General features: G+C 48.3%; 4 protein-coding genes across 6 annotated transcripts in view; 2 read left to right on the forward strand and 2 right to left on the reverse strand.

The window, feature by feature from the left end:
- The window catches only part of LOC119383078 (sodium/potassium-transporting ATPase subunit beta-2-like), a 388,376-nt gene that overhangs the window by 315,099 nt on the left and 45,939 nt on the right, over positions 1 to 27,338 (forward strand). The gene's annotated exons all lie outside the window — the stretch shown is intronic.
- On the reverse strand, positions 1,670 to 5,197 carry LOC119383074 (60S acidic ribosomal protein P0). Its single transcript, XM_037651068.2, has 4 exons — positions 5,105 to 5,197; positions 3,576 to 4,188; positions 2,305 to 2,523; positions 1,670 to 1,911 (listed from the first exon to the last, which is right to left on the reverse strand). The coding sequence occupies exons 2-4, from the start codon at positions 4,146 to 4,148 to the stop codon at positions 1,747 to 1,749; spliced, it is 957 nt and encodes a 318-aa protein (XP_037506996.1). The 5' UTR covers positions 4,149 to 4,188; positions 5,105 to 5,197; the 3' UTR covers positions 1,670 to 1,746.
- On the reverse strand, positions 6,469 to 10,284 carry LOC119383076 (tyrosyl-DNA phosphodiesterase 1). The gene is made up of 2 exons (XM_037651071.2): positions 9,013 to 10,284; positions 6,469 to 7,671 (listed from the first exon to the last, which is right to left on the reverse strand). Exons 1-2 carry the CDS (start codon positions 10,077 to 10,079, stop codon positions 6,903 to 6,905), a joined length of 1,836 nt encoding a protein of 611 aa, XP_037506999.1. The 5' UTR covers positions 10,080 to 10,284; the 3' UTR covers positions 6,469 to 6,902.
- LOC119383075 (eukaryotic translation initiation factor 4 gamma 2) overlaps positions 10,561 to 27,338 on the forward strand; it is a 44,318-nt gene continuing 27,540 nt past the window's right edge. Inside the window, exons 1-5 of one of the 3 annotated variants that reach the window (XM_037651069.2) lie at positions 10,563 to 10,730; positions 13,880 to 14,668; positions 14,896 to 15,331; positions 15,916 to 16,196; positions 26,428 to 26,835. In XM_037651069.2, coding sequence (XP_037506997.1) covers positions 10,728 to 10,730; positions 13,880 to 14,668; positions 14,896 to 15,331; positions 15,916 to 16,196; positions 26,428 to 26,835 — 1,917 coding nt within the window. In that variant the 5' untranslated portion in view covers positions 10,563 to 10,727. Of the gene's footprint in view, positions 10,731 to 11,525; positions 11,624 to 13,879; positions 14,669 to 14,895; positions 15,332 to 15,915; positions 16,197 to 26,427; positions 26,836 to 27,338 lie in introns of those variants that run through there. The other 2 variants (XM_037651070.2, XM_049412405.1) reach the window with 2 other exon arrangements.

Below are 27,338 nucleotides of genomic sequence, written 5' to 3' on the forward strand. Positions count from 1 at the left end.
TTTTCATATCATCCAAGCAGCTGCAAAGTATTCAGGCTGCACTGTGCCTTCATTAGTCAATAAAGTTTCTAAATGAGTTTTACGTATAAGCAGTACCGCCACACTCTCATTCCTTCATGTAAAGTCTGTCTGCTTCCAGATTTTGCATTCTGCAGCAACATTGCACCCAAGTCTCTTGACCAGTCTTGGATATGAGGAAACACGTCAGTTCATCCTTGTTGTACAAGATGTACGATACATCTGAAACTTTTTTCCTGCACATTGAACCACATGTACATCTGCTGTTTCAGCCAATGAGACCCTGGTTCTTTATAACGAAAAGTAAGAAAATGGTCTCAGCTACATGAGATTTCTATTTGTCACTGGCATATTGCAATCAGTAGTGATCAAAGAGCTATCTCTGTAGTTAACGTTTCAGCAATAATATATTGCCAGAGCAAGAACTACTACACCATGGCAGCCCAATTGCCACGGTGTGCCAATAGGCCTAAGACTGCCGTTTTGGTGCCGTATGTTGCAGCCACATTTCACTGCTTACGAAATGCACAACCACTCGTGCATTAATTACACTGGTACAGCTAACGAACCCCAGGAGGCCAAAATCAGTCCAGTCCACTCCTGCCACCCTATGCCTGACAATCACATTGTTTTTGACAAGTAAAGCAATAGAATTATATGTTGCATTTTTTACACAGCTTGCTCTGCCCGCACAGTTATTTGGTGTTGCTTAGGAAAACATGCTCATCAACTCATTTGCTGTGGGTGCCAGGGTGTGTCAAGAAGAAATCTTTCCACTCTTCACTACACCGCTGGCCAGTGTTCACGTGTTGGGGCTTTACAACTTCCAATGTACTGTTGACACCTCTGAAAATTGTTAACAGCCTGGTAGGACACCTTAACAAAGGTATCACATACGTTACCTACAGGCATCCAAACCCTGCATTAAAACAACACATGCTAGTTTTGACAATCTTTATAGGGGACTACTTTGACGGGACTGCCAACCTAACCTACTGTTTCTTAACTTGCTTCACAATTCATGGCTGCCACACTCTTAGGTGGAGAAAGCTGGCTTTTTCTGCATGGCTATGTTTAGTGTGACATGAAGAGTATGCAAGACTTGCTTCCATGAAATTGAAGGTGTTGCTACTGCAATGGCCTTCTAGGGAATTTCGAGACGACCTTATTCTTTCATGGAAACCTCAGCTCAGTATCATTTCTACTATAGCCGGTACAACTCAAGAAAAAAATGTCCGTCCACAGAACAGCAGTACACCCGCCCCTCACCCGTGAAAGACAGTCATGCTAGCAGGTCTCCACTCTAACCACAAGTGCTTTTCCTCAGCTTATGTAAATTATGCACATTAGGAGTTTAAGATTAGTCATTACCTGAAACCTTACATATGGCTGAGCAGCGATGTCAGAATTCCCAATGAAATTTAACAGTACGTTTAACTTCCCCACCTAAAAACACAAGCACGCGTCTGTATTGGCAAGTGAGTAAGCGCCATTGGTTGGAGCACTTATCCAAATTCTCTGTAGGAGGCACAACAATGGCTGTGGGCGGAGCTGACATTTTCTCTTGGGCTGTAATAGAGTATAGTGGCAAAATGTAGCAATAACTTCTATCGTGTGTAATCCACGGCCCGAAATAAAACACGGGGCAGGCTTTTCTGAGCAACTTTATTGGGCGGTAAAAGCCACTGCTGCATTGCTGCGGCAGTGGGCAGCCAGCCATATGGAGGCTCAGTCGAAGAGTCCGAAGCCCATGTCGTCGTCCTCCTCTTCGGATTCCTCCTTCTTGGCTTCTTCCTTCTTCGACTCCTCCGGCTTGGCTGCGGCTGCCCCACCTCCTGCGGCTGGAGCTGCTGCTGCAGCGAACTTCGACGGGTCCTTGAGGTACTCCTTGGCCTGAGTGCAAATGCACGCCTCAGGTGAGCCTCTTGGCAACATTTATTGTAATGTAAGCTAGTTATCACCAATAAGGTAATCGGCATGCCAGGTAAGGCAAAGGGAGCTTTAGGTGCTGTTTCAGTGCTGTTAACAAGAAAACTATACCATTACCAGCCTTGGGAGCTTGCCCCAATGCTACTTCTGTAATATACACTGCTCACACGTAGCGAATCTATTACAAGAGAAATTTCATTGCAGTTGGCTTAGTTCTTGCCTCAACAAACAATTCTGAGCGTCCACACTGCTTTCAGTGTACCAGATCAACAAGCCATTGCCATGCCCAAGCTACAAGATACTGACAAATTCCCCTTCGCTGACCACGGAAATGAACTCCTACAGCATGATACTGACCATTTCAGCCTCCTTGAACGTGATGTCTGTCTCCACGGCAATGGCAATGAGGTTCTTGAGACCGTTGACAATGGAGTGTGGGACTGATGCAACAGTCGGGTATCCGATGGACAAGGATACAGCAGCGACATTGCGGACACCCTCGACGAATGCTGATCTCAAGTCCTCTGGTGTGATGTCCAAAATGTCAGGGGAGAACACGGTACCGGAGTCGTACACCTGTACAGAGACGTATAGCATGTTAATACAAGCAAAAAATATTCACTGCTTTAAAGCAACACCCGCCAACAAGGAATCCCCATAAACTCACACCCACCCCTGGCAATCGCGGTGTACCTCTATTTTGCCTTAGTGTTAGAGCATGAAAAGCTATTCCACACTACATCACATCATGGTAAGCAAACTTGTGTGGATATGCAATACACAACACATACAGTTAACCCTTTCAGATGCCACCTATGAAGAACTGTCTCTAAATGTGTCAAATCGATACAACATTATTTCAAGGCACTCAACATTCTATTGCAGCAAAAATAATGTCATAATATGTTCATTTATGTGTGTTATAGCAACTAATCCTAATTAAGTTGTAAATAAATATCTGTTTATCCTGAAGTCACTGATGCTATGTTTTGGCATAAGTAGAATGAAATTGTGGCTACAAATATAGTGCAAGTTCATTTTTGGTTATGTCTAGTTTGAGCAAAGAAAAATTATACTTTTCACATGACTAGCAGGAAGCGACATGTCGAACGACTCGTCGAAAGTGGTAGGCCGTCAGCAAAGTGATCATATGCAATAGTACAATGCATGATGAAGTTAAACGAAGACAAACTTATTATGCAGGAGGTTCAATTCATCCAAAGCTCGTTATATCTCGCTCTTTCTTAGCCCCTAGTTAATACAAATAGCAAAAACAAGTGGTGTACACAATTGTGTACATAGCATGTCAAAGTGTTAAAGGGGTACTAAAGAGAAAAAAAGAATTTTCTCCTCCCCCCCCCCCCTTAGTAAATCACCCACAATACCAAAAGCACCACGCTTGCCGTGAGTGCACGCGCGGATATTTCAGTGCGAAAATTAAAAATGAAGGTTTTACCTTGATCTTCTCCTCTATTAATAAACCTATGATGGTGAAATTAACAATAGAGTTCTCGGAGTACACTTTATCAATCTAAACCGAATCATTGCTTCACCTTAGTGTCCCTTTAATGCGTTATTGAAAGAACAAACCCCATGAAATGCTATGAAAACTCCACACAGATGCATACCTGCAGAATCTTCAGACCATACGAGAAGGGCGAGATGTTCAACATGTTGAGAAGCGTGGCCTCGGAAGCGCCCACCCTGTCGTCCTTCTTGATCAAGTGGATCTCATTGAGAATTTCAATGGTACCCTTCGAGATCTTGGTGGGGATCTGCAGGGCCTGGAAGAAAGAGGTCTTCTCGGGACCGAGGCCGGTGTTCTGCGCCGGGATCATGACGTCCAGAGGGGCCAGGGCACCGGCACGGGCAGGCGCCTTCACCTTGTTGTCAATGATCTTCTCACGCACCTCTGTCAGGTCTTCCTTGGTGAAGACGAAACCGACGTTGCCCTTGATGTGTGGCAACAGCTTTTCCAGGGCCGGGTTGTTGTCCAGGTGTCCGCGAATGGCCTTGCGGATCATGGTGTTCTTGCCCATGAGCAGGACGGCGTGCTTGCGGAGCGAAACACGGATCGTCTGCATCTGCTTCGAACCGACATTGTCGACGCCCACGATGAAGCACTTGGGGTACTCGTCGAGCAGCTGCACCAGCCGCAGGAAGTAGTTGCTCTTCCAGGTCGTCTTATCCTCCCTGACCATCTTGACAGTGAGCCAAGGATTACTCTTTCGAGTTTAAGGACTGCAATGAAAACGAAATAAAATGCGATGGTTACGGGCCTGCTTAGGACGTCTGAACAGTTCACTTTGACTAAAACTTGCACAAGAATCTGTGCCAGCCGCGTAACTATTAACGTTCCCAAACTGCGCAGTGGGTCACGTGGGCTTCGTATAAAGACAACTGCTTGCAGTTCGTAATACGGACGTAACACAGACATAGCGATCGTACCCCGAACGGGACGCAATTTTTCGACTACGACCGTCTTCCTTCTGCGCATAAGTAAGCCAATCGCGGTCGGGGCATTTACAATCGCCATCGAAAGTTTCTATGTGCCGTATGGCATTCGCGTAACGTACTACACCAATAGTGTAGGTATACGGGCTCGCTACCCACGATGTGTTGGCGGGAGGCATTCTTGCATGTGGCACATGCGAAATGCGGATTGCCACATTTCTGTGTCGCACGGATTGCGTGTCAGATCGTTAAAAGAGACACACACGTTCTTAGTAACAAGAATATGCGACTGCGCCCTTTGCAAACGCTAACGCAAGCAGCTTGACGATGAAGCGAGTACGAAGTTCTGAACTGCACAGCTGCGTCACATACGTGCGCGGGCACATACATATGGTAGTAGCACTGCAATTTTCAACGTTCAAAATTTAAAACCACGTAAACTTCGTCTCTGAGTACGGGTTCTTTTAAACACAAACACGACAGCTACATTGCACTCGCAGGCGACCAACCGCACGCCCGGCAAGCATGAGCCTTTGTCGGCCTTAAGTTAACACCTGAAATATTTATTTTAACCTCCATGCCCAGTCCTATAATGGTTAAAAAGAAAGCACAAACAGTCGGAGTGCCTGCAGTTTCAAGATTTACCAACGACAATTCATGCAACACTCGATTAACTTCGATTTCAAGGAGCGAAATTTCATACCGTAACAAGACGACAACTCTTCGTATGAAAGGAAGTTGAAGAACGGAAGTGGCCGAAAACTTCTTAGCTGGCTATGACTTCGCCCGGATTTTAGTCCGGCTACACCAAACATTTGTTAGTTTCGGTTTCGTCAGTGTTGCGCTAAATCCTTGCCACGGGGGGAAAGCACGTAATTTTGCATAACCTTTGCCCTAGATTATCAGAAATCTACCTTCTTACACACTAAATAAATGTTTAGTAGAGTTTTTTTGCAAATTTAGATAATATTAGCATGACGAATTGCAGCTGCTTTCAGCGGATTGTCAGCATCAAGCGTGCAACTCAAAACAATCGCTTACGTATCAAAACCAAAACTTTAAGAAATTGTCGTCAAAGTTGGCATTGGACAGTCAACGCCAAAAGGAGCTCAAGAAACTTCTGACGCGTTGTCTTCATGTTTCAATGGAACAAACCAACTACAGAAAGTTGTAATTTATTGCAGTCTCATATGATTACATGAATTCATTTACAAACTGCTGTTCATTTACCAACTGTTGCGTCGCTTGTAAATGATCTAAAAATGCTTCTTCATTTATGCCTTACAATTTTTTTCAGATTATTTATTCCATTAGCAACAAGAAAGCATTAGGCATTATATGTAAAGGCCATCAAAGGCAAGTTACCTTCGATTTTTACACTGATCCTGTCATTTTCTAAAGTTAAAAAATATATACATAACGCATAGGTTACAGTAGTGTTTTCAACGTGCTGAGTAGTCTTCAGTTATGGATAGTTCAGCAATCCAATCGCAAATTACCATACAAATATTCTTCTAACTGATAGCCTTTTACTGTAATATTTGTTGCAAACACTCTGTCCAGAGCCATGTTAACTTCCCAATCATAGGCTCAATATTAGAAAAGAAAGTGAAGGTCAAAGTTTCCAATTTTGGAATTCTGCTTTGAAATCTCAACTTTGGTACACCAAACGCTCTTACAAGGAGCGTTGGGTATGCCAACGCAACAGCACGGACAAGCTTTTTTGCCTATTCTGGCTGCATTGGTTCACGTGAACCAATGCAGCCTGTATGTGGAACACTCGACACATTTTTAGCAATAAGTGGTTATATGGGCCTTCACGGGACGGTGTCCTAAATTTACGTCGTCATGGGTATCATGGGGAGCCACTGAAGGAATTTCAAGGTGGCGTCACCACCTATCATTTTCTTTGTTCGCCTTTTTTGACTTGCCAACATCTTGCGGTAAGAGCCATGCTTTTGTTATTGAGAAAGGGTAATTCAATTACTTTTTCAGATGACATCATTCTCATCTTTAACAATCGACACCAGCGCTTCGTACTACAAATTGAACTACCACCACTCTATACACTGAAAAAAAATCTTTATTATGAAAAGTTGCTTCTGTGGCACCGGACACGACTAAAATGAGTTGCACACTATACAGTTAGACAGCATGCATGTGATCACATCACAATGTGCATGCATGTCACAGTAATTAATAAAAACAATGTCCCACTGGCAAGTGTAATAGAACAAAATTTAACACATCGAACATTCCACTGCAGTTGGTACTGCATACAAAATGAAATGCTTCTTCAGTGCCACAGCGACAGTGAAAATTCGACACCTATAAACGCAGTAACAAGGTGTCAGCTTCACAGCAGGTAAGATAGAAAGACAAGAAGCACACAAGTCTACCACAAGCAGCGAAAATTGAGAGCAATAAAACCACAATAAACGTCCCTGGCACAAATTTTCAAACACTATGCATCACAACATGGCAAACTAGATAAATTATTCCTATCGGCCCCGCCTATTTACAGGTGGACACCACATGTTCCCAAACCTATCGGGTAGTTCTCTATGTTGGCTGTCCCAAGTCCAAGGTTCATCATCTTTCGTGTATGGGACTAAAGGCACGTCGTACGGAAGAGGCAGGAACAAAGCACCATTTCCACTTACTCCATCGGATACAACAAACGTAGTCGCCTGTCCAAAGTTTGCAGGAAAAAGGAGGACTCCAAGTTCATACGACCGTATCATCAGCTGGCTCCCGTTCTTCTCAAGAGCACCCCAAGCAGCCTTCGAAAGGTTGGCACTTGTGACAAGCAACCAGGCAATCTGTTTGCTGCTTGGTGACAGCCGGGTGTACGTCTTGATGTGGGGAGACGCTGCAGTGCGGCCTAACTGTTCGCTCTTCCAACGATGGAAGAAGGAGTCCAGCCATCGCTGTTTGTCTGCCGTGACAATGCTGTACGGGATCGAGGCACCGGCAGGGTAGCCTTCAAGGCTGCAGCGAACGTCGTCCACCGATGGAAACACAAGGTTCAGGGGCACCGAGCGTGCTGTCACCACGGAGCCCTTTGTTGTCGACAGACTAGAGAGGAACTCGCCTAACAGCCAACTCTCTGCACTAGCACCCAGAGAACCAATACTGGAGAATTGGGCAACGAGAGGCCAGTGGTTAGACACGAGGTCCTTGCTAGGCCCATGTTGACTGAGCAGGCTGCGGAGTCTCAGGTGGCCGAAACATGACTTCCTTGGCCCTGTGTGTCTTCCCGGCACCGAACTGCAATGTGATGCAGACAAGAGTGAGCAATTGGCAGCAACTCTTTATAACACAGGCATAGGCGTGCGCGCAGGGGGGCCGGCCGCTCCCCCCCCTATTCACCTAAGGGGGGGGGGGACAATCAGCCCCACACATTGACATAATATGGAGGGGGGAGCGCTGCGACTCGGGGGAGGGGCAATGTCAGCGCCATACACTGACATAATTGGGAGGGGGGGCGCTGCGACAATCCTTGCCCCCCCCCCCTGAAGGGGAACCCTGCGCACGCCTATGAACACAGGAGAATTATGACAGAACATTGGGTGAGGATAATATTCGGAGACTATAATGAGGGAAAAACAAACAGAACACATAACTTGAATCATTTTGCTTTCCCATCTTTTCCCAAATCTTTATTTCTACCTTCAACTTGTTACAGAACTGATTAGCCTTGTCCCCCATTTATCATTAAACAGCAGCAATTTTTAACAGAATGTATTCAGAACACATTCAGGCCTTCTGGTCAAGCTAAAACATAATCTAGTCGAATCTAATACTTAATTTATAATGTTGTAAGTTTATCTTCTACTGTGGCAAACTTCATGGCCAGTAAGACTAGCAATTAGACAATAGTTCGAGCACTGATTGATAACTTGTTACATACAAAGTAAAAGGACGCAACACACTGCTATATTATTGTTACCAGCGCTTACTATGGTGAAATACGATAGCTACTCTTTTAATAGTGTATATCATCTGACCTATGACTAAACTCATTAGAAAAAATATGCAGTTCTTACTTTTACTGTACAAATAGTTGTTTCCTTGATTTACCTCAAAATTCTTTAATGAATAAATTGATTCCATATGACACACTCTTATGAAAGGATTAAAGGTAATGAACTACCTAATAATGCTAATACCTGGGGTTTTATGGGCTAAAACCACAAGCATTATGAGGCACACTGCAGTGGTGGGCTCTGTAAATTGACCGCCTGGTGTTTTTTAACATGCACCACAAACTATTTAATGTAAACTACCGTAGCTATCAAACTTTTGTGTTAGATGAGTACTGCAAGGATGCCTCGGTTTTGATTTGCACTCAATATGTCGTGACAAATGCCATGCAAATACATTATTTTTTTAAACTTTCAGGTGCTGCTCTCATGTTGCAATGAAAATGGAAGTACAAATTAAAACAAAGGCCACGACAGTTAACTATTCTTAAAGTGCACTGCCAGTATTGCTGCGAGCAACAGCAAAATTCAGAGCTCTGACGCAGGTCGTTTCTTTCCCCCAAGCGAAATTTCCACACATGCAAATGAGCTATCGAAACGGCAAACTATAAATAACGGAACACACCCGACAAGGAAAACCTTGACAGCCGAGAAATCATGCGTGCGAATATAGTGGCACCACTCATTTATGTGCGTGTCACCATAGGCCGACAGGTAGTTGAGGAGGTCTGTTCTGAACCCAGTTTCGGAGTCACCACCGTTAGAGCCTGGCGCGAGGCGTGGACAAACGGGTCCAACCCAGATAGCCTGAGTTTTCTGAGCCCAGTCGGTAGGGACCATGTTGGCCGTGTGTATGATGACGCGCAGCCCTTCCTTATACAGAAGCAACATCATTTTGGTGTGGTGGGTGCCGTACACGATTTCCAGTTTAGCCTGAGCGAAGGAAACGTGCTGGAATTCGGACGCCGATGCCTCTAGAGCTTTTTTCGCCTCTCGCTGTTCGCCGTGAACAACGAGCAAGGGCAGGTTTCGGAACTCGTTTGGGTATTGCTCGACGAGCCACGGAATGTCGAAGCAGTAATTGAACTGCGCAGAACGCATCAGGCGACCCATGTCGGGAGAGAGCAGGTCCCGTACAGAGCGCGCGATTTGTGCCGTATTGTAGCGGGCCGGAATTCCCGTGACGCTGGTGTAGTAGAGACTCAGCAACGAGTCTTTGTAGCATGACGGCTTTTCCGCCACGTCGTGACGAAATTCCCGTATGTGATCCGGGTTCTTGCGATAGCAGTCCGGTCCATATTTGCACACTGGCCGACTGTCCGAAGCGGCCGCTTCCACACTCTTTTTGGTCTCGCGTACGATTTTATCGTCTCCACCGACCGTTCGCCTGTTAGGTTTCGCAGCTTCTTTCTTGTCAGTCGCTAGTTTTTTCGAGCTGGGGGGTGTGCCGGGCTTGCGCGGTGTAATTGACACGGGTGTCTTCGAGACGGGCTTACTACATGGCGCGTCTTCGCAGTCCGTATCACCGCTACTGGAGTCCGATATCTCGTGTATCTTCACTGGCCGTTCGCTGACCTTTTTTCGTTTTCGCGGGGCATCGCAGTGAGTAGTGTCTCGGCTATCTCGTCGGCGGTTTTTCGAAAGCAACGACTCCAACTCATCAGAGTCGATAGTGGCATCGGAGTCGTCCATGCTGCCAGCAATCTGGTACAATCAGGCAAGCAGCCCTACTTTTCTGCTCCAAAGCTAATCCACGATTAAGGTATTTGTCGGCACATACAGACGACACTAAGGGTAATGAGACACAACCGCGTAAATACAATAAAATCGCACAACACCACTCGAAAGTCTACACCGTCCACACCATCACACCAGACCACACGTTGACATCAGAGCCGTCTGGTTGACATCATTGCTGCTGCTGCATTGCGGCTACCGCATCTTCACGGAGCACGCATTAAGTGTACGGATACGAATAATCGCAATATCGTGCAAATCTCAACACCGTGCATAAAAAAAATGGTACGTATACTTTTGTCGAGCACGAGTGAAAGCGTGCACAACTCGTGTGTGCTGTGCGTGCAGCAAGAAAAACCATAAATATCCAACGCCAGGTGCCGACACTGTCGCGCGGTCTGCTCTTGTTCGCATCTGCGATTCTCAGAAACCTTCCTCTGAATGCGTGACGCAACTTTTTCCTCTGCGTCACTGATCTGCAAGTGACGTCTCGCTAAGCGCCAAAGAGGCGCAATCACACTGACATTGCTGGCATTGTCTCACCTCAGTCGCACAGCGGACTTTCGTAAATCGTACTACACTCTACAGTGCGCGACGCACTACATGGTGAGTACTTGTTCGAGGCATTTTTACTCACGACCTGTGTCACGATTTCGTCTGCTACGACGAAGGTGTTGCCATGTTCAGTGACGCGCATGCACAGCGCTCGCTCTTTGTTGTCGCAGTGTTAGCAATAGTTACTGCGTATGCGCAGCGAAACCCATTTGCAGGCGTTTACGCAATCTTCGCCGGTCAAAATTAAACTTAATTTTCTAAACTTCAGTTCGTCCATATATTTTAAACAAGTAATTTACTTATATATATATATATATATATACTTTCCATTGATACCGGCGTTCACAATCTGATTTCAACTGTCGCTATGCTGGAATTTTAAAGTAATTTAATTATATTCAAGTAAATAATTGAAGTTGTTTAGTAAGTAACGATGCGCACTTTATATACAACGTACTACATGATGTAGCTGCAGCTCATGATGCCGGCTGACTTAGTTAATTTCTTTCTGATCACATGCTTTCTGATCACATCTCATTCGATGTTCACATAGAGATGAGGTCACAGGTCTGTTTTCAACTTTTCGAATAGACGTCAAGAAGAAATCAGCTGATCGAGAAACTGGTTTCTGAAGCGGGTACAAACAATATGTACGTAGGCCGGTGAGTGAATCAGTTATAGACGATCGTTAACTGAAACTTCATACCTCACCTGAAACGAAATTGAAAAAGGTACCACGTTCGAAATTAATTTAAATGCGCACACCCTTAGCAACTCGGTAGAAAGTCGCATGCGCTCTGTCACGTGACCAGTCAGGTTTCTGACCTCACACCGAAGTTCTCGCCGTTCTCGGTCGAAACGTGAATCGGCGCGAGCGGGAGGAATTCTGGGAGAACTGCGCTGGCTGCGTGCACAACGCAGTCTGGAACAAAGCGTCGAGCAGGGTAAGTGCACCTCCTCCGTAGGGGCGCCACAGCCTTTTCTTCTCTGTAGGTTTCGTTTGTTGCTTTTGTGTCGAAACCTAAGTTGTTGGAGGCCGCACTTAGACGCTTTTCACGGAATAAAAGACGGTTGCAGCGAATGATTTGCCGTTACGCCTAGTTTTTTTGCATAGAGCAAAGCGGTGCTTGATCTCGTCGGTTGCCCAGGCCTCGTTGTTCGCTGCAGTTAGTCCTAGCCACAGCCATATTGGCCACCCGGACTTCACGTCAGGGTCGCTAGTTTTTTATTTTTCCGGTGATCGATTAAAAGGCATGTTCGTTCCTCTTACTGTAATTTATTTTCTTACGGAAACGCGAGTTATTTTCGGTTGGCTTGACTCGATCCTGGGCGTTGCATCTTCGGCGTAGGTGTAATCGGCGCAGTTGAACCGCTTCTTTCTTTTCCTTGCCGCTAAGCTCGTTCTGAGCGGCGGTTAGGCCTCCTTCGAAACTTCGAACGGAGCGATTCCTAGAAAACTGTGCAGAGTGTGGTTTTCGACACGAAACAGTGATGAGCCCGGTGCAAATGTAGCTTGCGCCGCCTTGGAAAAGTAGGACGCTAACCGCGTTGAAATTGATTTGCGTGAACCCTTTTCTTTGTTCCACGGGCCCTCATGCACGAGCGATTCATTTATTTTCGCTTCGAACTTCGGAGCGATGGGATGTCCAGTGAGCTGGCAATGGAATCTGCATTTCCGGGCTAGCGGGAGAGGGTGAGGGGGTAGCCCCCTCCTTTCCTATCTTTGGGACTTTGCTCCAAGGCACGACGCTGACGCACTACTGCTAGCGTTCAAGGGAGGGCACTCAGGGGGGTCACGTTCAAGTCGTAGGGCCACAGAGGGGAAGGGGGTTCGGGTAGTACACGCTGCAAACTGTTTCCTGTTCGTCGCCAACTCGTTCTTTGCCGCTTCGAGTGCGGAGCGAGTCCCGTTCTTCGCACTTCTTTTTATTTGTTTTAGTTTTCCCGCTTTCCCAACAATGCGGCGAGAAAAATAAAATTAAAGTGCTGTCCCATTTGCTACGTAGGACGCCATTCATTCTCCAACCTCTTGTGCAGGACGAGGGGGGGGGGGTGCTGCAGTGAAGCTAACCTGATTTTTTTTGTTGCTCGTCGCACCTTCCTTTCTCTTCCTCTTGTCTTTCTTTTAATCGTGCGCGAATTCACTGCGGCTGCAAGGCACGAGAAACGGGCCGCTTGCTTAGCCACGCATTCGCCTCGCGTGCTTGCTTTGAGAGTTCTTTTTTTAAAAGGTTCCGTTGGCAATCGCTTCCCGCAAAGCGCAACGTTGTCCTGCCGTGTTGCCGTCTACAGAAACTTCCTCCGAGTCCTCAACCAGTAGAGCACGTTAGTTTGCTTGCGAGCGATCATCGCCGCATGGTTCTGCCGTCCATTTCCAGTCCGCACCCGTCCAGGAACACGACAGTAAGAAAGCATTCTAAACCACGCTGCGGCCTCCGATTAATAGAGAAAAAGTAAACGGCCATTTTTCCCGAGGAACGCTGCCCAGGTGGTTGTATTGGCGGCTGTGCCAGATTGCGTAGTCGCCGACCTTGCTATGAGGAATCGGAAGCGAGCGGCGCGACTGCTGCATCAGACAGCGTGCTTGGCGAGGTTCGTCGAAAGTGCACGTGTCCTTGGGCAAGGCGGCCTTGCAGATTTGGGTGATGGCTGTATCAGCCTTGCCCGCTGTGCCTCCTCTTTGCGATGCGTCCAAGTTCATTACGGCCGGCTCCCGCCGCTGCCCGATGTTATTTTTGTTTCTGCGATGGCGAGGGGTGGTGAGGGGAGAGAACACCCGTCCGAGTCGATAGCAACGATGGGGGCCGTAGGGGTGTGAGGGGTGGAGAGGGACGCCAGGCACCGTTTTCACGGCGCGGCAGCCAAGCTGCCCCGAAGGAATGGTGTCATCGTGGCCATTCCCTACCCACCGTTTGCCTGAACTCCCTTTCCCACCGAACGAGATAGTCTCTCGCGGTTGCTATGCGATCCGCAAGACAAGGGTGAATGTGCTTGGGGCTCTGGCAGGAACGTGTGTAATTCGTGATGTTGTCTTGGTAAGTACCGTTAGTGTAGCTGGGTGTACTCATTGAAAAATCCAGGTGCAAGGGCCCTGCGAGCTCAGACACAGAAGTGAATGTGCTCTGGCAGGAGCACGAGTATGCACCCTGTTGTCTGTGCGAGTACCGTTAGTGTAGCTGGTTTGTTTATTCTGAATCCAGGTGCAAAGGCCCTGCGAGCAGGAGCCCCAAAGGACCAGGCGAGCGGCGGCGAGGCGGTTTAGTGTGGCGCGGGCGTCCCCACCAGACGCAACAACGGAAGGGCCGCGAGGAGCGGGGGGCTCTTCATCTCCGTGCAACAGGGACGGCACAGTAGCAGCGGCAGCGACTGTCTCCTCCCCGTGCGTGCACCGATGGGTTCCCCCAAGCGTTGTCCGGCGAGATGCCCCCCTCAACTCGGCCGACAAGAATGACCTCGTCTTCCGGAAGGTGCGCGGCATTCTCAACAAGCTCACGCCGGAAAAGTTCCACAAGCTCCGCAAGGAGCTGCTGCTCGTGGGCCTCGACTCGACACACATCCTCAAAGGCGTCATCCTGCTGATCTTCGACAAGGCCTTGGATGAGCCCAAGTACAGTTGCATGTACGCGTCCCTTTGCCGGGAACTGTGCGACGAGTCACCAAACTTCGAGCCGCCCCCGAGCAGCAGCAGCAGCAGTCAGACCACCACCTTCCGCCGCCTGTTGCTGACCAAGTGCCAGGACGAGTTCGAGAACCGGCGGCGTGCCAACGAGGCCTTTGAGCGTCGAAATGGGCCCCTCACGCCAGACGAGCAGGAGCAGCGGCTGGTGGCCAAGCACAAGATGCTCGGCAACATCAAGTTCATTGGCGAGCTGGGCAAGCAGGGCCTGCTGCAGGAGTCCATCCTGCACCAGTGCGTGCAGCAGCTGCTGGTCGCCTCGGCGCGCGTGCAGAGCGGCGGCGACTGGCAGGACCTGGAGTGCCTCTGCCAGGTTTGTGTGCATGTAAATACTCGATAAAGTGGACGAGAGGACAACCGCCGCCATGACTCAATTGGTAGAGCATTGGGCACGTTATCTGAAGGTTGCAGGTTCGGTCCCTGCCAGCAACAAGTTGTCTTTCGTCCACTTTACTTTCCTCACATTTATATTGTAATTACAATACAATTAATGTCCCCTATACATTCATTGGCTTCATTATCTGTTGGTTTTCACGTCAGATCTTGGTCACGGTGGGCCGCCGGCTGGACACCCCCCGGGCCCGGCCCCTCATGGACCAGTACTTCGAGCGCATGCGCACACTCTCCCAGTCTCCCGAGCTGCCCGCGCGTATCCGCTTCCTGCTGCGCGACGTCATCGAGCTGCGTGGTAACCGCTGGATACCACGTCGGGGCAATGCCGAGCACGGGCCCCGCACGCTACAGCAGATCCGTGAAGAGGCGTCGCGCGATTTGGGCATCTACTGCGGTGGCTCCCGGATGAGCGGAGGACCGCGGGCCGCTTCCCTCGGCGGAGGCATGGACGACGTGTTTGCCCCGCTCCCTATGGCCAGTCTGGGCACGGGGCCCGGGGTCATACCCTCGGGCGGAGACCGCTTCTTTCCCTCCTACCGCGCGGGCGCCTCCTCGGCACGCACGCCCCTGAACAGCTCTGGCGGTGAGTGTGGCCCGTGTCCTGGAAACTTTCCTAGTACAGCTAATAGGAGCTCACATTGGTGCTCACTAACTCTACCAGCATGTGGCATGTGAAGTGATAATGTTAATGCAGACAAAGCTTGGAACTTGTGCTAGCACTGTAAAATTAGCCTATCAGTGTTGTGTATCTGTAAAAGCTCTAAAAAAACTAAAAGGGGTGCAAACTTTCTTGGCACATTATCCTCGCAGATTACTTGAAAGTGTGGGTTCAATTCCCTGGCACGGTGGCTGTATTTCAATTGACATAAATATGCCTGTGTACATAAGCGTTGGGGCACAAGAAAGAACCCTAGGTGGTCAAAGTTAATTGAGGGTTTTTTTGCTATGCCTCACAATCATGCTTTTGTTTTGGTGCATAGCCTATCCCGCCTCCACCCCTCTATTTTTTTCTCATATGGACGGGCATCGCAGCCACTAACCAACCGTCCAGTGGGGCTCACCTTGCCAAGTTTCATTGAATGCTAGCCACCCATCTTTGTGAATATCTGTCGTTCGAATGAAAGGTTTTTGAAGATGGTGGGAGTGACCGTGGCTCATGCTGTGCAGGATTCCTGGGTGGTAGTGGTGGAGGCAACTTCTACAATGGCCGTAACAGTCAGCCCCCACCGCAGCAGTTTGGACGTGGCCAAAGGGGTGGCGAGCACTTGCCTCCTCGCTTCCTCAAGAAGCAGAGCCCTGGCAGTGCAGACGAGATCTCCCTGCGGCCAGCCCAAAACTCCATTGTGCTCAAGCCCAAGACTCCGCTGAGCTTCTCAAAGACAAACACTGGCTCCACAGGAAGCACACCCCTGGGACCACACCCTCTCGCCAAACAAGCCATGAAGGAGGTGAGCAATGAACACTTTAATTTAAGGGGCCCTGCAAAACATTTCTAAGTAATCATTGAATGACAACACATTGGGTGTTCATTGCCTTATGATTCTCTTGGTGCAAACATTTGTCAATTGCTTCAAATACAGGCGAAGCTATGGGGATTTGTCTCAGGCTCCAGGCACCTTCTCTTTTTCGTCTCGATGAGTGCACTTGAGGCTATACAGGGTTGGATGACAAGGGGGCAAGGAGCTATGTGAGCACAAGTCATGGTATTGAGCATTTCAGACTAATGCCACGGTACCTGTGCAGCACAACTGTTGTGCTGTCCAACCTTTGTGAGAACCACGCGTGCACCGGCTTTGTCCTGTGTCAGCTTGACCGACGTATAGTAGCCAAATCCAGAGAGCGCGTTTCGAAGCAATTTCAATAGACTTAAGGGGGGACGTGGCTTTCGGTACCAACTTTCTTATTTCTTCATGGATTTTGATGAAAATTGGCACACTTATTTGAAATGTTTTTTTAATGCTACTGTAGAAATTTCATGAATATATCTTTACAACTTTTTGATGTACAATATATTTCACCTTCTGCTCTTGTTCCGAGTCTGACTCGCTTAAAAAATGTGATAGGAAACTCGTTCAAAGTGCTATGCATTCTAAGATGTCTGATTGCGGGCATGACATTCTTAGATTTTTTTATTTGCAACAAAATTTTCTTTAGTTTTCATTTTTCATGAGGTGACTGTGCAACAGGCATTGAGGCTTTGTGCAACTCGTCAAATAGCTAATTATCAAAAAGCCATACTGAAAAAGCAAGAATGTCACGCCCTGAACTGTGCTTCAAGGAATATAGAATAAAAAACGGAACTGAAATAGACCCAGCGGTCAGTGAGAAATCAGCGGAACAAGCGAAGCAGGAAGCAAGAAAAGTCGTTTTGAGAAAACGGCTTTTAAAGTTGTACCAACGATATTACTTCATCAAAAGGCACTGGGGTCGTAATCTTTTGGGTCCTTCGTAATGTGCAGTTTGAGTGCCCTGTCTTTAGTTTGAAGTGCCTTGCTTCTCTAAAACACAAGAAGATTGTGATCTTTAATGTGTTTTATAAGGTTGGACCTCCTGCACATGTGGCCTTTTATCTGTTGTGGCTTTGTTTTCTTTCTTTTTTCTTAAAATCCTTTTCTGATATACAAAGAACAGGTAGCATGAATTTTAAACAAAGTTATGAAGTGGTGTAATAGACATGACAAAACACAAGATATTGTAATGCAAGTAGGTCATGTACTATGATGATTTGCCAGCTTTCTTGTATTCATGCTCTCATTAACATAATTAACAGCCTTGATTGCAATTGATCATTGAATCATTTTTATAGGATACTAAGAGCGGCTCTCATCGTGACAACCTATCCCTTCCTCCTAAATAACAGGCAGTTATGGCCAAGACATTGGTGGAATAGGAATTCCTTAGCTGTTTATTCAAGATGCGAACTGGGCAGATATGAATTCATCTCCCTGTTTCACTCGTCAAGTTAATTTGTAAACCTCGCCTGCGATGCGCTTCATCATTCACCCGGTCGTGGACACGGTTTTCTGCGTGGCTTTTATTTTTTCAGATGATTCATGAGCGCTTACGGCGATACCAAGCACGGCCCCAAGCGCGCCTAAATTGCATCACCAGTGCTTTATTTCACCTCTAAGTGCTCGGCCGCATATTCCGGGAAGTCGGCACGCGATGTGCTGGGTGGCGGCATTCGGTGACGATGCGCAATATGCCTATATGCGCGCAACGTGTTTGGCCTCGCATTTCGGGACGCCGACGCGCGCCCGCTGCGCGACGAGCTTGGCCGTGGGGTCCGCTGCCGATGCGTAAAATGACCATCCGCTGTACCGAGGAGCCGGCGGGGGAAGCGCTTCGTTCCTTACGAAGAAGCACACTGCCGCGAGTCCGCTAACGCGTTGTTCTTGCCCGCAAAGTTCGAAGTTCGTCTCGCGTGCCGACGCCGTGAGCGGAGTTAGGCCTAGTGACGACTCCGAGCAGTAGACGCGCCGGCCGCGGTGCCCGACGTTTCAAAGTACAGTACGTAATGCGTGGTCGCGAGTACAAAGAGTCGTCCTGCGATCATCTTCGTCACGACGTCCGAAGTGCGCATAAGCAGAACCTCCAACCACGGATCGGACGAGTCAACGCTAGAGTCGGTCCGAGACGCGCGTTTGCGATGTTCGCTACGAGTGCGGCGCGCCATCGTAATCCCGCCGAGCTTCCGGTAGTAGCTCCAAACTAAAACGTAGTTCTTGTTCAAAGTTATCGTCGAGCCGTGAACACAGAGCGATTGCGAATACGCCACGAAGTAGCGCGACTTTCGACAGCCGTGAGCTCGAGACGCACGAGCTGCAGACGACGATCTCCCGGAGCGAGCATCGGACCAATGGCGAGGCGCGCTGGGGCAACATGGCGGATGCGGCCAATCGGAGGGCTCGAAACGACCTTCAAACATTTGCTTCTTGTGCGCTTGTTTTCGAAGGGAGGAGCCAGCTGAGGCGGGGAATTTGAAGACGGAGAATTGCGCTTTCCGATGAGCCCAAGATATCGGCGCTCGGTTGCGTCGTTGCGGAGCTATGATTTTTTGAAAATCAGTGTTTTTCGGCGATTTCCCCAATAATTTTCGCCACCTCGCCAGGCGCAACAATTTTTTTATAGCACTTCTATGCGGTTTTCGGTGAAGATATTTTGGAATCGGATATAAAAAGGGCTACAGAAACTGAAAATGTGATTTTCAAAAAAATCGATTTTTTTGCCGTTTTTCGCGATACGAAAGCCGCGTCCCCCCTTAACTCCAAGTGATGCCTGCCATAGTGTCTTAAGGGGGGACGCGGGGATCAAATCACGAATAATGGCAAAAAAAATCGATTTTCTGAAAATCACATTTTCAGTTTCTGTAGCCCTTTTTCTATCAGATTCCAAAATATCTTCATGGAAAACCACGTAGAAGTGCTTTAAAAAACTTGTTACGCCTGCCACGGTGGCAAAAATTATTGCGGAAATCGCAAAAAAAACACTGATTTAAAAAAAAAAATTATAGCTCCGCAACGACGCCACCGGGCGCCGATATCTTGGTCTCGTCGGAAACGGCATTTCTCCGTCTTCAAATTCCCCGCCACAGCTGGCTCCTCCCTTCAAAAAGAAGCGCACAAAAAGCAAATGTCTGAAGGTCGTTTCGAGGGCTCCGATTGGCCGCGTCCGCCATGTTGCCCCAGCGCGGCTCGCCATTGGTTCGATGCTCGCTCCGGGAGATCGTCTGCAGCTCGTGCGTCTCATGGCTGTCGAAAGTCGTGCTACTTCGTGGCGTATTCGCACTCGCTCTGTGTTCACGGCTCGACGATCACTTTGAATAGAACTACGTTTTAGTTTGGAGCTGCTAGCTGAAGCTCGGTGGGATTATGATGGCGCGCCGCACTTGTCGAACATCGCAAACGCGCGTCTCGGACAGACTCTCCAGCGTTGACTCGTCAGATCCGTGGTTGGAGGTTCTGCTTATGAATGAGCACTTCGGACGTCATGACGAAGATGATCACAGGACGACTCTTTGTACTCGCGACCACGCATTACGTACTTTGAAACATCGGGCACCGCGGCCGGCGCGTCTACTGCTTGGAGTCGTCACTAGGCCTAACTCCGCTTACGGCACCGGCATGCAAGACGAACCTCGAACTTTGCGGGCAAGAACAACGCGTTAGCGGACTCGCGGCAGTGTGCTTCTTCGCAAGCAACGAAGCGCTTCGCCCGCCGGCTCCTCGGTACAGCGGATGGTCATTTTATGCATCAGCAGCGGACCCCACGGCCAAGCTCGTCGCGCAGCGGGCGTGCATCGGCGTCCCGAAATGAGAGGCCAAACACGTTGCGCACCTACCGTATTTACTCGCATAATTTGCGCACTTTTTTTCGCGAATTTGGAGCTCCGAAAAGGGGGTGCGCAAATTACGCGGAGATTTCGCGAGCACATCTGAAATAACGCACAATATATAGTCCTAACACGCGCGATATAATACATTAAAGAAGAAAATAAATTATTGCGCAAACGAACGGTTTTTAACAGAATTAGCACGTACATTAACCAGCCAGATTCGGTCATGCACGGTCTAGTCAGAATCACTGGTTGAGAAGTCCGACTGAGAATCATCGCCGCGGCCGCTGTCGCCGCTTTCCCAAAGCGCGTCGTCCTTGGTTCCGTCGAGTGCGTTGAGGCGTCTTCTTGAAGCTCTTCGCGACAATGCTGGGAGTGACGAGGTGCCACAGCACGGCGATACCGGTGGGCCTAAGCTCTCGCACATATTTGAAAAGGTATTTTTCAACGGTAGGAAACTTTCCATGCTTCGGTCCTCGGAACGGTCTCCTTCCCGGTCTTGTATTAAAAAGCGAACTCGTCTGCGGCACGGTTCCCGTTTCCTTAGCTTGAATTTTGCCGAATAGTTATTGTAGCCCAGCGCAAGAGAACAGTGAAAACGCAACTGGCTGATCGCGAAACCTAAACTTCCGAGATCAACGAAGGCTGCGTCGCAGCGCGGACGCAGAGGAGGAGGGTCAGCGCGGGAAAATGTTGGCGCGACTGGCCCTCGCACGCCTCCGATGCAGAAAGTAGTCCGTGCCGTGTCGCGTGCATGCATTCTCACGGCGGGAGAGCGCTCGAATAGTTCCGACAACCGGTGAAGAGGTTGGTACGGTCTCGGTGGTTTCCGGAGAATAGAATGAAGTAATCGGAAGAAGGGACTTCGCACTCGCAGCCTGTCTTGTGTATGACTGCGCTCGCCTGCTCGGTGAGGGCCGCGGGGCGCGGCCGTCCAAAGTTTCCCAGTGCGCGCGCGCCGGCGAGCTGGCTCGAGCGGGGCGGGGAGCGCAAAATATGCGAGTAAATATTTTTTTTTAGCAAAGCTGGCTAAATATTAGGAGTGCGCAAATTATGCGGGTAAATACGGTATTTTTCGTCGCCGCACCTAGGCATATTGCGCATCGTCACCGAATGCCGCCACCCACCACATCGCATGCCGACTTCCCGGACTATGCGGCCGAGCACTTAGAGGTGAAATAAAGCACTGGTGATGCAATTTAGGCGCGCTTGGGGCTGTACTTGGTATCGCCGTAAGTGCTCATGAATCATCTGAAAAAATAAAAGCCTCGCCGATAACCTTGTCCGCGATCGGGTGAATGATGAAGCGCATCGCAGGTGAGGTTTACAAATTAGCTTGAGTGAAACTGGGAGATGAATTCATATCTTTCCAATTTGCGTCTTGAATAAACGGCTAAGAAATTCCTATTCAACCAATGTCTTGGCCATAACTGCCGGTTATTTAGGAGGAAGGGATAGGTTGTCATGATGAGAGCCACTCTTAGTATCCTATAAAAATGATTCAATGATCAATTGCAATCAAGACTGTTAATTATGTTAGTGATAGCATGAATACAAGAAAGCTGGCAAATCATCATAGTACATGGCCTAATTGCATTACAATACAGTGAAACCTCGTTAATACGTACCTGCCGGGAACGCGGCATAACTACGCACTAAACGGTAGTACGCATTAAACACCAAGTACAAATTTGCATCTCCTAGTGTACGCCATCGCCGCCAGCAAATAAATAGAGTGCCACAGCAAATATTGCCGAAAATACCCACCGCAAAGCCTTTTCTTTCTTTTCGCCAAAGTGGAGAAAAGATCCTGGCACACTCGCACGACCGCCCGATAGCGCGTAGTGGCAACGCGGAAGAGCATTTCGAAACTATTGCAGGGTCCGGGATACGCGGTCAACGCAGTGACCGACATAGCGACAGAACGGACAGTGTCTGCTTTCCGCGGTATATGTGCGTGCGTCTAACCACGATCTGCTACTAAACGAAAACTGACACAGTTCCAGTGAAATGTGGTACGGCCGTGTGGAGCCGATCGTCTCCCGGCTAGTTGCGTGCAGCGCGCCGCCTACTCGGCTCACGCAGTGACTACCGGGCCGCTTGCTGTGCCGCACGCGCGCATTTATCGTGGGAATGCTGTTCGTACCCACTTCGCTCCAGATCGTGCAAAGATGCGGCGAGTAGCTTGTTCGGTTAACGCGGCGATGACGAGGTTCATGCAAGCGATGCGCACTCCGCGATGCTCTAGCGGTCCTGGCAGCGGACGGAGGCGCGTTGGGTGGTCGCCTGATAAAAGCGTGCAGTATGGTTACAACCGCGCTACGCTTGCTGTATCGTACACGTGCGTTTAGTGTGATAGCGTCAATGCAGCAAGGTTTCTCGGCGCTCGAGACCCGCAGCGCTAACTACGCAACAGCGATGTGCTTTCGCTTCTACAAAGCGGTGCGCGCCTGATGACGGCTTAGTAGCGTTTGCTGTTGGGCTAGTTGGTACATGGCTGAAGTTCTTCGTCCCTGCTCGAGCATTTGTGCCATTAATTCATCTTCAGCCTTGAAGACGGCCGCGCACAACGAAGCGGCAGCGATCGGCGGCCCAGCGCGTTCAGGTTGTCGCCTAATAAAAGCGTGCAGTAGGCTTAAAAAGTAGCGCTGCACCGCACGCGTGCCCGAGCAGATAGCTGAAGATACTTATTGTGATAAGGCTGTCGGCGATAAGTCATGTCGGCGCGTTCGTCGGTGGCCGCCACCTCGCCTTCGTTCTTTCCCGATGCTTACCCGCAAAGGCGTCGCCGCAATTGCGCGGAAGTCGGAATCGGGGATCGACTATCTGCGCACTTCTCGAAAAGGCAGAAGACCTTTGGCGGCACATTCTGGCGTCGGGAAGTTTAGCGGCGCAGTAAAATTTTATGGCACAAAAAAATTATCGCGGTACGCAGGGTACGCACTAACCGGTAGGCATAGGGCGAACCACTACGGCTTAAGGGGAGACGCTCCTCGAAACAACTTTTTTTTTTATTTTTTGTAATAGAGACTTGAAAATTCTGTTATATGTATAGTTTTTCATGCAGATTTCAAATATGTCATTACTTTCCATGTAGCTGCTACAGTTGTTGAGTTATGTCATACACAATGGCAAAATGTTACACTTTTTGCGGGAACTCTTTTATGTACTAAACTTTCAGTAAAATCATTGTGTTGAATCTTATTAGACTCTTTGTAGACTGTAGAGTGCCAAAATCTATCCAGATATTCCACAGAGATAATGGAACTAATAAAAAAAAATTGTACTCTGTAACTGATTATTTTCAGTCTCCTTTGAAACAGTAACCGAATATTTTCACAAGTAATGCTGATAGATACTGCAATTTCAAGTAGATATTTGCATTCTACATGTCTTGAAGAATACGTGTGCCAAATTTCGTTACTATACAATAAATATAAGTTTATAAAAGGCTGCCCGCAAAACGTGAAATTGTCGAAAAAAATGAAAATGAGAAAAACGAGTTTGAAAGTTTGAAACGTTGGCATTTATCAGAAAAAACACTATTTACATCAAATTGGGCCACAATCCGCCTCCACGTGTGCGTGGACGAAAGTGTAGACTCGGGGCAATCGGAATTTTCACAACACAGTTCGAGGAATGCCGAAAGTCCTTTGCGCTTTCCAGCCGCCTCTCGGACGCCGACCTTCCGTTCGCGGCAAGTTGGGCATGCTGAACCCGCCACAAGTGCCGTGAGCGCGCCGATTTCGCAAAGCATCGTGTTGACAGTAGGGGCACCTACCGGTCTAGGCTCACTCTCAAAGAATCCAATCATCTTTTGGGATGCACTGATAAATTCCACAGCAGCGTCAATTTCACAACCACTGTCGCGGGGTTCGGTGTCGGCGTTAGGCCTATCCGATATCGGAGCGTCGGGGGCATCGTCCATCGCTGTCGCTTTGGGAAGCGTCCGACGCCGTTTCCCTCGATACTTGTGGCGAGTCCTGAACTTTCGAACATCAGAACTGCGCTTTTTAGGGCTTGCCATGGCACAAAAATACAGAAGAAACGCGGAACAACTCGGTCGCGGCGTTTGAGGCTTCGTTCTTTTGCCGGGGAGATGGGAGGGACGAGAGGGTGGAGCGCGCCGCCGTCCAATGGCGGCCTCGCGCTGCGTGCCGCGAAATTCAAGACGCTTGACGTACGCGTTGTTTTTCTCGTTTTTTCTTTATTCTGCGTGAAGATACGAGACTAACCCGTGGTGTATTGTGGAGAAGACAGCTTTACGCTGCATGCGGGCAGGATTGCAAATGGCGGGCACCGCGTCATTTTCGCAACAGAAGGACGCAAACTACACCATTTTTCGCGACTTTTGCGCATTTCTCGCGTCACTGCTTCTCACTTGGAAGCCTTTTTAGATAATTTATCGTGCAAATTTGAGCTTGATATTTTCAGAAATAAAAGATTATAGTCCAAGGATGCCAATACAGCCGGAAAAAAAACCAAAATTTTTTCGGAAAACCGCGACTTTTCGACCCGCGTCACCCCTTAAGCGGTCAGCGAATGCATTGGGCTCTATGGGACTCGGTCGGGGATTCGTCGCAACTACGTTTTAACCGTTAGTACTTTTAAAGCGGGTACGTATTAACGAGGTTCGACTGTCATAACTTCGTTTAAAATCCATGCTACATGTTCTTTGTATACCAGAAAAGGATTTTAAGAAAAAAAGGAAACAAAGGCACAACAGATGAAAGGCCACATGTGCAGGAGGTCCAGTGTTATAAAACACCCCAAAGATCACAATCTTCTTGTGTTTTAGAGAAGCAAGGCACCTCAAACTAAAGACAGGGCACTCAAGAAACTGCACATCACGAAGGACTCAAAAGATTACGACCCCAGTGCCTTATGATGAAGTAATATCGTTGGTACAACTTTAACAGCTGTTTTCTCAAAACGACTTTTCTTGCTTCCTGCTTCGCTTGTTCCGCTGATTTCTCAGTGACCGCTGGGTCTATTTCAGTTCCGTTTTTTGTTCTATATTCCTTGGAGCACAGTTCAGGGCATGACATTCTTCATGTCGATGAAGTGGATGCGCTTGAAAGACGAGGACGAAGAAGAGACGGGACACACAGTGCGCACTGTGCGTCCCGTCTCTTCTTCGTCCTCGTCTTTCAAGCGCATCCACTTCATCGGCATGCAGAACCAACTGGCCCAACTAAGTGCCATGACATTCTTGCTTTTTCAGTATGGCCTTTTGATAATTAGCTATTTGACGAGTTGCACAAAGCCTCGATGCCTGTTGCACAGTCACCTCATGAAAAATGTGAACTAAAAAAATTTTGTTGCAAATAAAAAAATTTAAGAATGTCATGCCCGCAATCAGACATCTTAGAATGCATATAGCACTTTGAACAAGTTTCCTATCGCATTTTTTAAGCGAGTCAGACGCTGAACAAGAGCAGAAGGTGAAATATATTGTACATCAAAAAGTTGTAAAGATATATTCTTGAAATTTCTGCAGTAGCATTAAAAAAACATTTCAAATAAGTGTGCCAATTTTCATCAAAATCAATGAAGAAATAAGAAAGTTGGTACCGAAAGCCACGTCCCCCCTTGATGTGTAAGGTGCACAGGAGAGAGCAAGCGTGCTCTGGCAAATGCACTGGTAGTTTTGGAAACAATGATGTACATAGGTAAGCATTGTTGTAGCGAGCTCAGTACGAGACAAGCGACTGACTTGAGCACATAGTTTGAAATAGCATGAGTGAAATAAGCTCGCATTTGGTTGGTTGGTATTATTAAAAAATTTCAATTAGGTATGAATTATTGAGTCTACTGTGTACACCTCTTGCTTGCGGCCAATCAAGTTTGGCAGCCTGTGTTTGTAGTGTGCAGTCGGTTGACATAGTGCACTCAAGTTTGGAGCAAGTGCATTTGTTGCTCACACTGAGAGTGCAACTTCATACTGTTGAACCCCTTTATAAGAGGCACTGATGTAACAGACAATTGGCTATAAGATACACCACTGTGCCTACATTGAAATAGGGGTTGATAAGAAAACACGAACGTGGTACCCTGCTTATAAAAGACACCTTACACGAAAGACAAGATTGCTGCCCGGTGCATGCCTCTTATAGGGGTTCAGCTGTAGTATGTAGCTTATGATGTGCACTTTTGCTCAACAGTGTCGTCTGTACTTCAGGTTATGCAGCATTGTCAATGTTCATTGCGGGCCAACTGTTGTAGGTTCTGTGTTCATGTTGCACAGCTCTTTTGTAGATGTCGTTGCAAGGTTGCTATGGTGTCCTCGTAGTAAGCCTAACATCTCTGTGAACAGCTTTCGGTTGTTGTTCCTCCTGCCACAGCCCCCTATCGTGATCAAGCAAGTGGTGCAAGACAAGAACCGTGCCAATCGCAGTGCTCCTGAACGCGAGAAGGGGGCCACCCGTGAGGAGGTGATAGCACGGGTGGATGAACTCTTGGCTTCCTTGAAATTGTCCAATGGCACTGAGCAGCAGCAGCAAGGCACCACCACTACCAACAACACGACCAACAACAATGGCACCACCACTCCTACCGGGGGCAGCGACAATGGGCTGCCTGACGAGGCGAGCCGATCTTTTGAGGCGCTGAAGATACCCCGCAAGTTTCTCTCGGAGGCCCTGGCGCACGCCATGTTGGCCACCCTGGACAAACCTCAGGCTGAGCTGCTACCCCAGATGGCGTTAGCCTACAAGAAGGATGGCGGAGCTGCCTACCTTGAAGCCCTGCAGGCAAGTTAAACATCTTAAGAAGTCGGTTGAGGCAGTTAGATGCTCCACTCCAACTTGTAGAGGGTAGCATCGCTTGAGGGTTGGTGTACAGTTAAACCTGGGTATAATGAAATTGTCAGGTTCCTTGAAGGACTTCGTTATAAACAGGTTTTCATTATATCCAGTTTCAGCACGAAAATTCAGAAAAGAAACTCGCAAATTAAACACAATGGGAATTGAAAGCAGAGCTCACCCAAAACATTTATTTAGCGGCATAAAAGTTATTTTGCTCTATTCATTGTTCGTGAAGGATGGCAATACTATACCCTCGTCGGACATCAATACAACGCTGCTCCGTCATCGTCTAGCCGTGGCCTCCGAGATTGGCTCCGGCAATGCGGCGGTGCGCTGCCGGAGCCAGTCTCCGAGGCCACGGTCTCGTGATCCCGCGACGTAGCGCAAGACAGCAAAGCGCATAACGAAAGTAACGAGTCGACCTCCGAAGATCCGTTGTCACCGTGGTC

Source organism: Rhipicephalus sanguineus, chromosome 2 (assembly GCF_013339695.2).
Source record: "Rhipicephalus sanguineus isolate Rsan-2018 chromosome 2, BIME_Rsan_1.4, whole genome shotgun sequence".
Classification (NCBI taxonomy): Eukaryota; Metazoa; Arthropoda; class Arachnida; order Ixodida; family Ixodidae; genus Rhipicephalus; species Rhipicephalus sanguineus.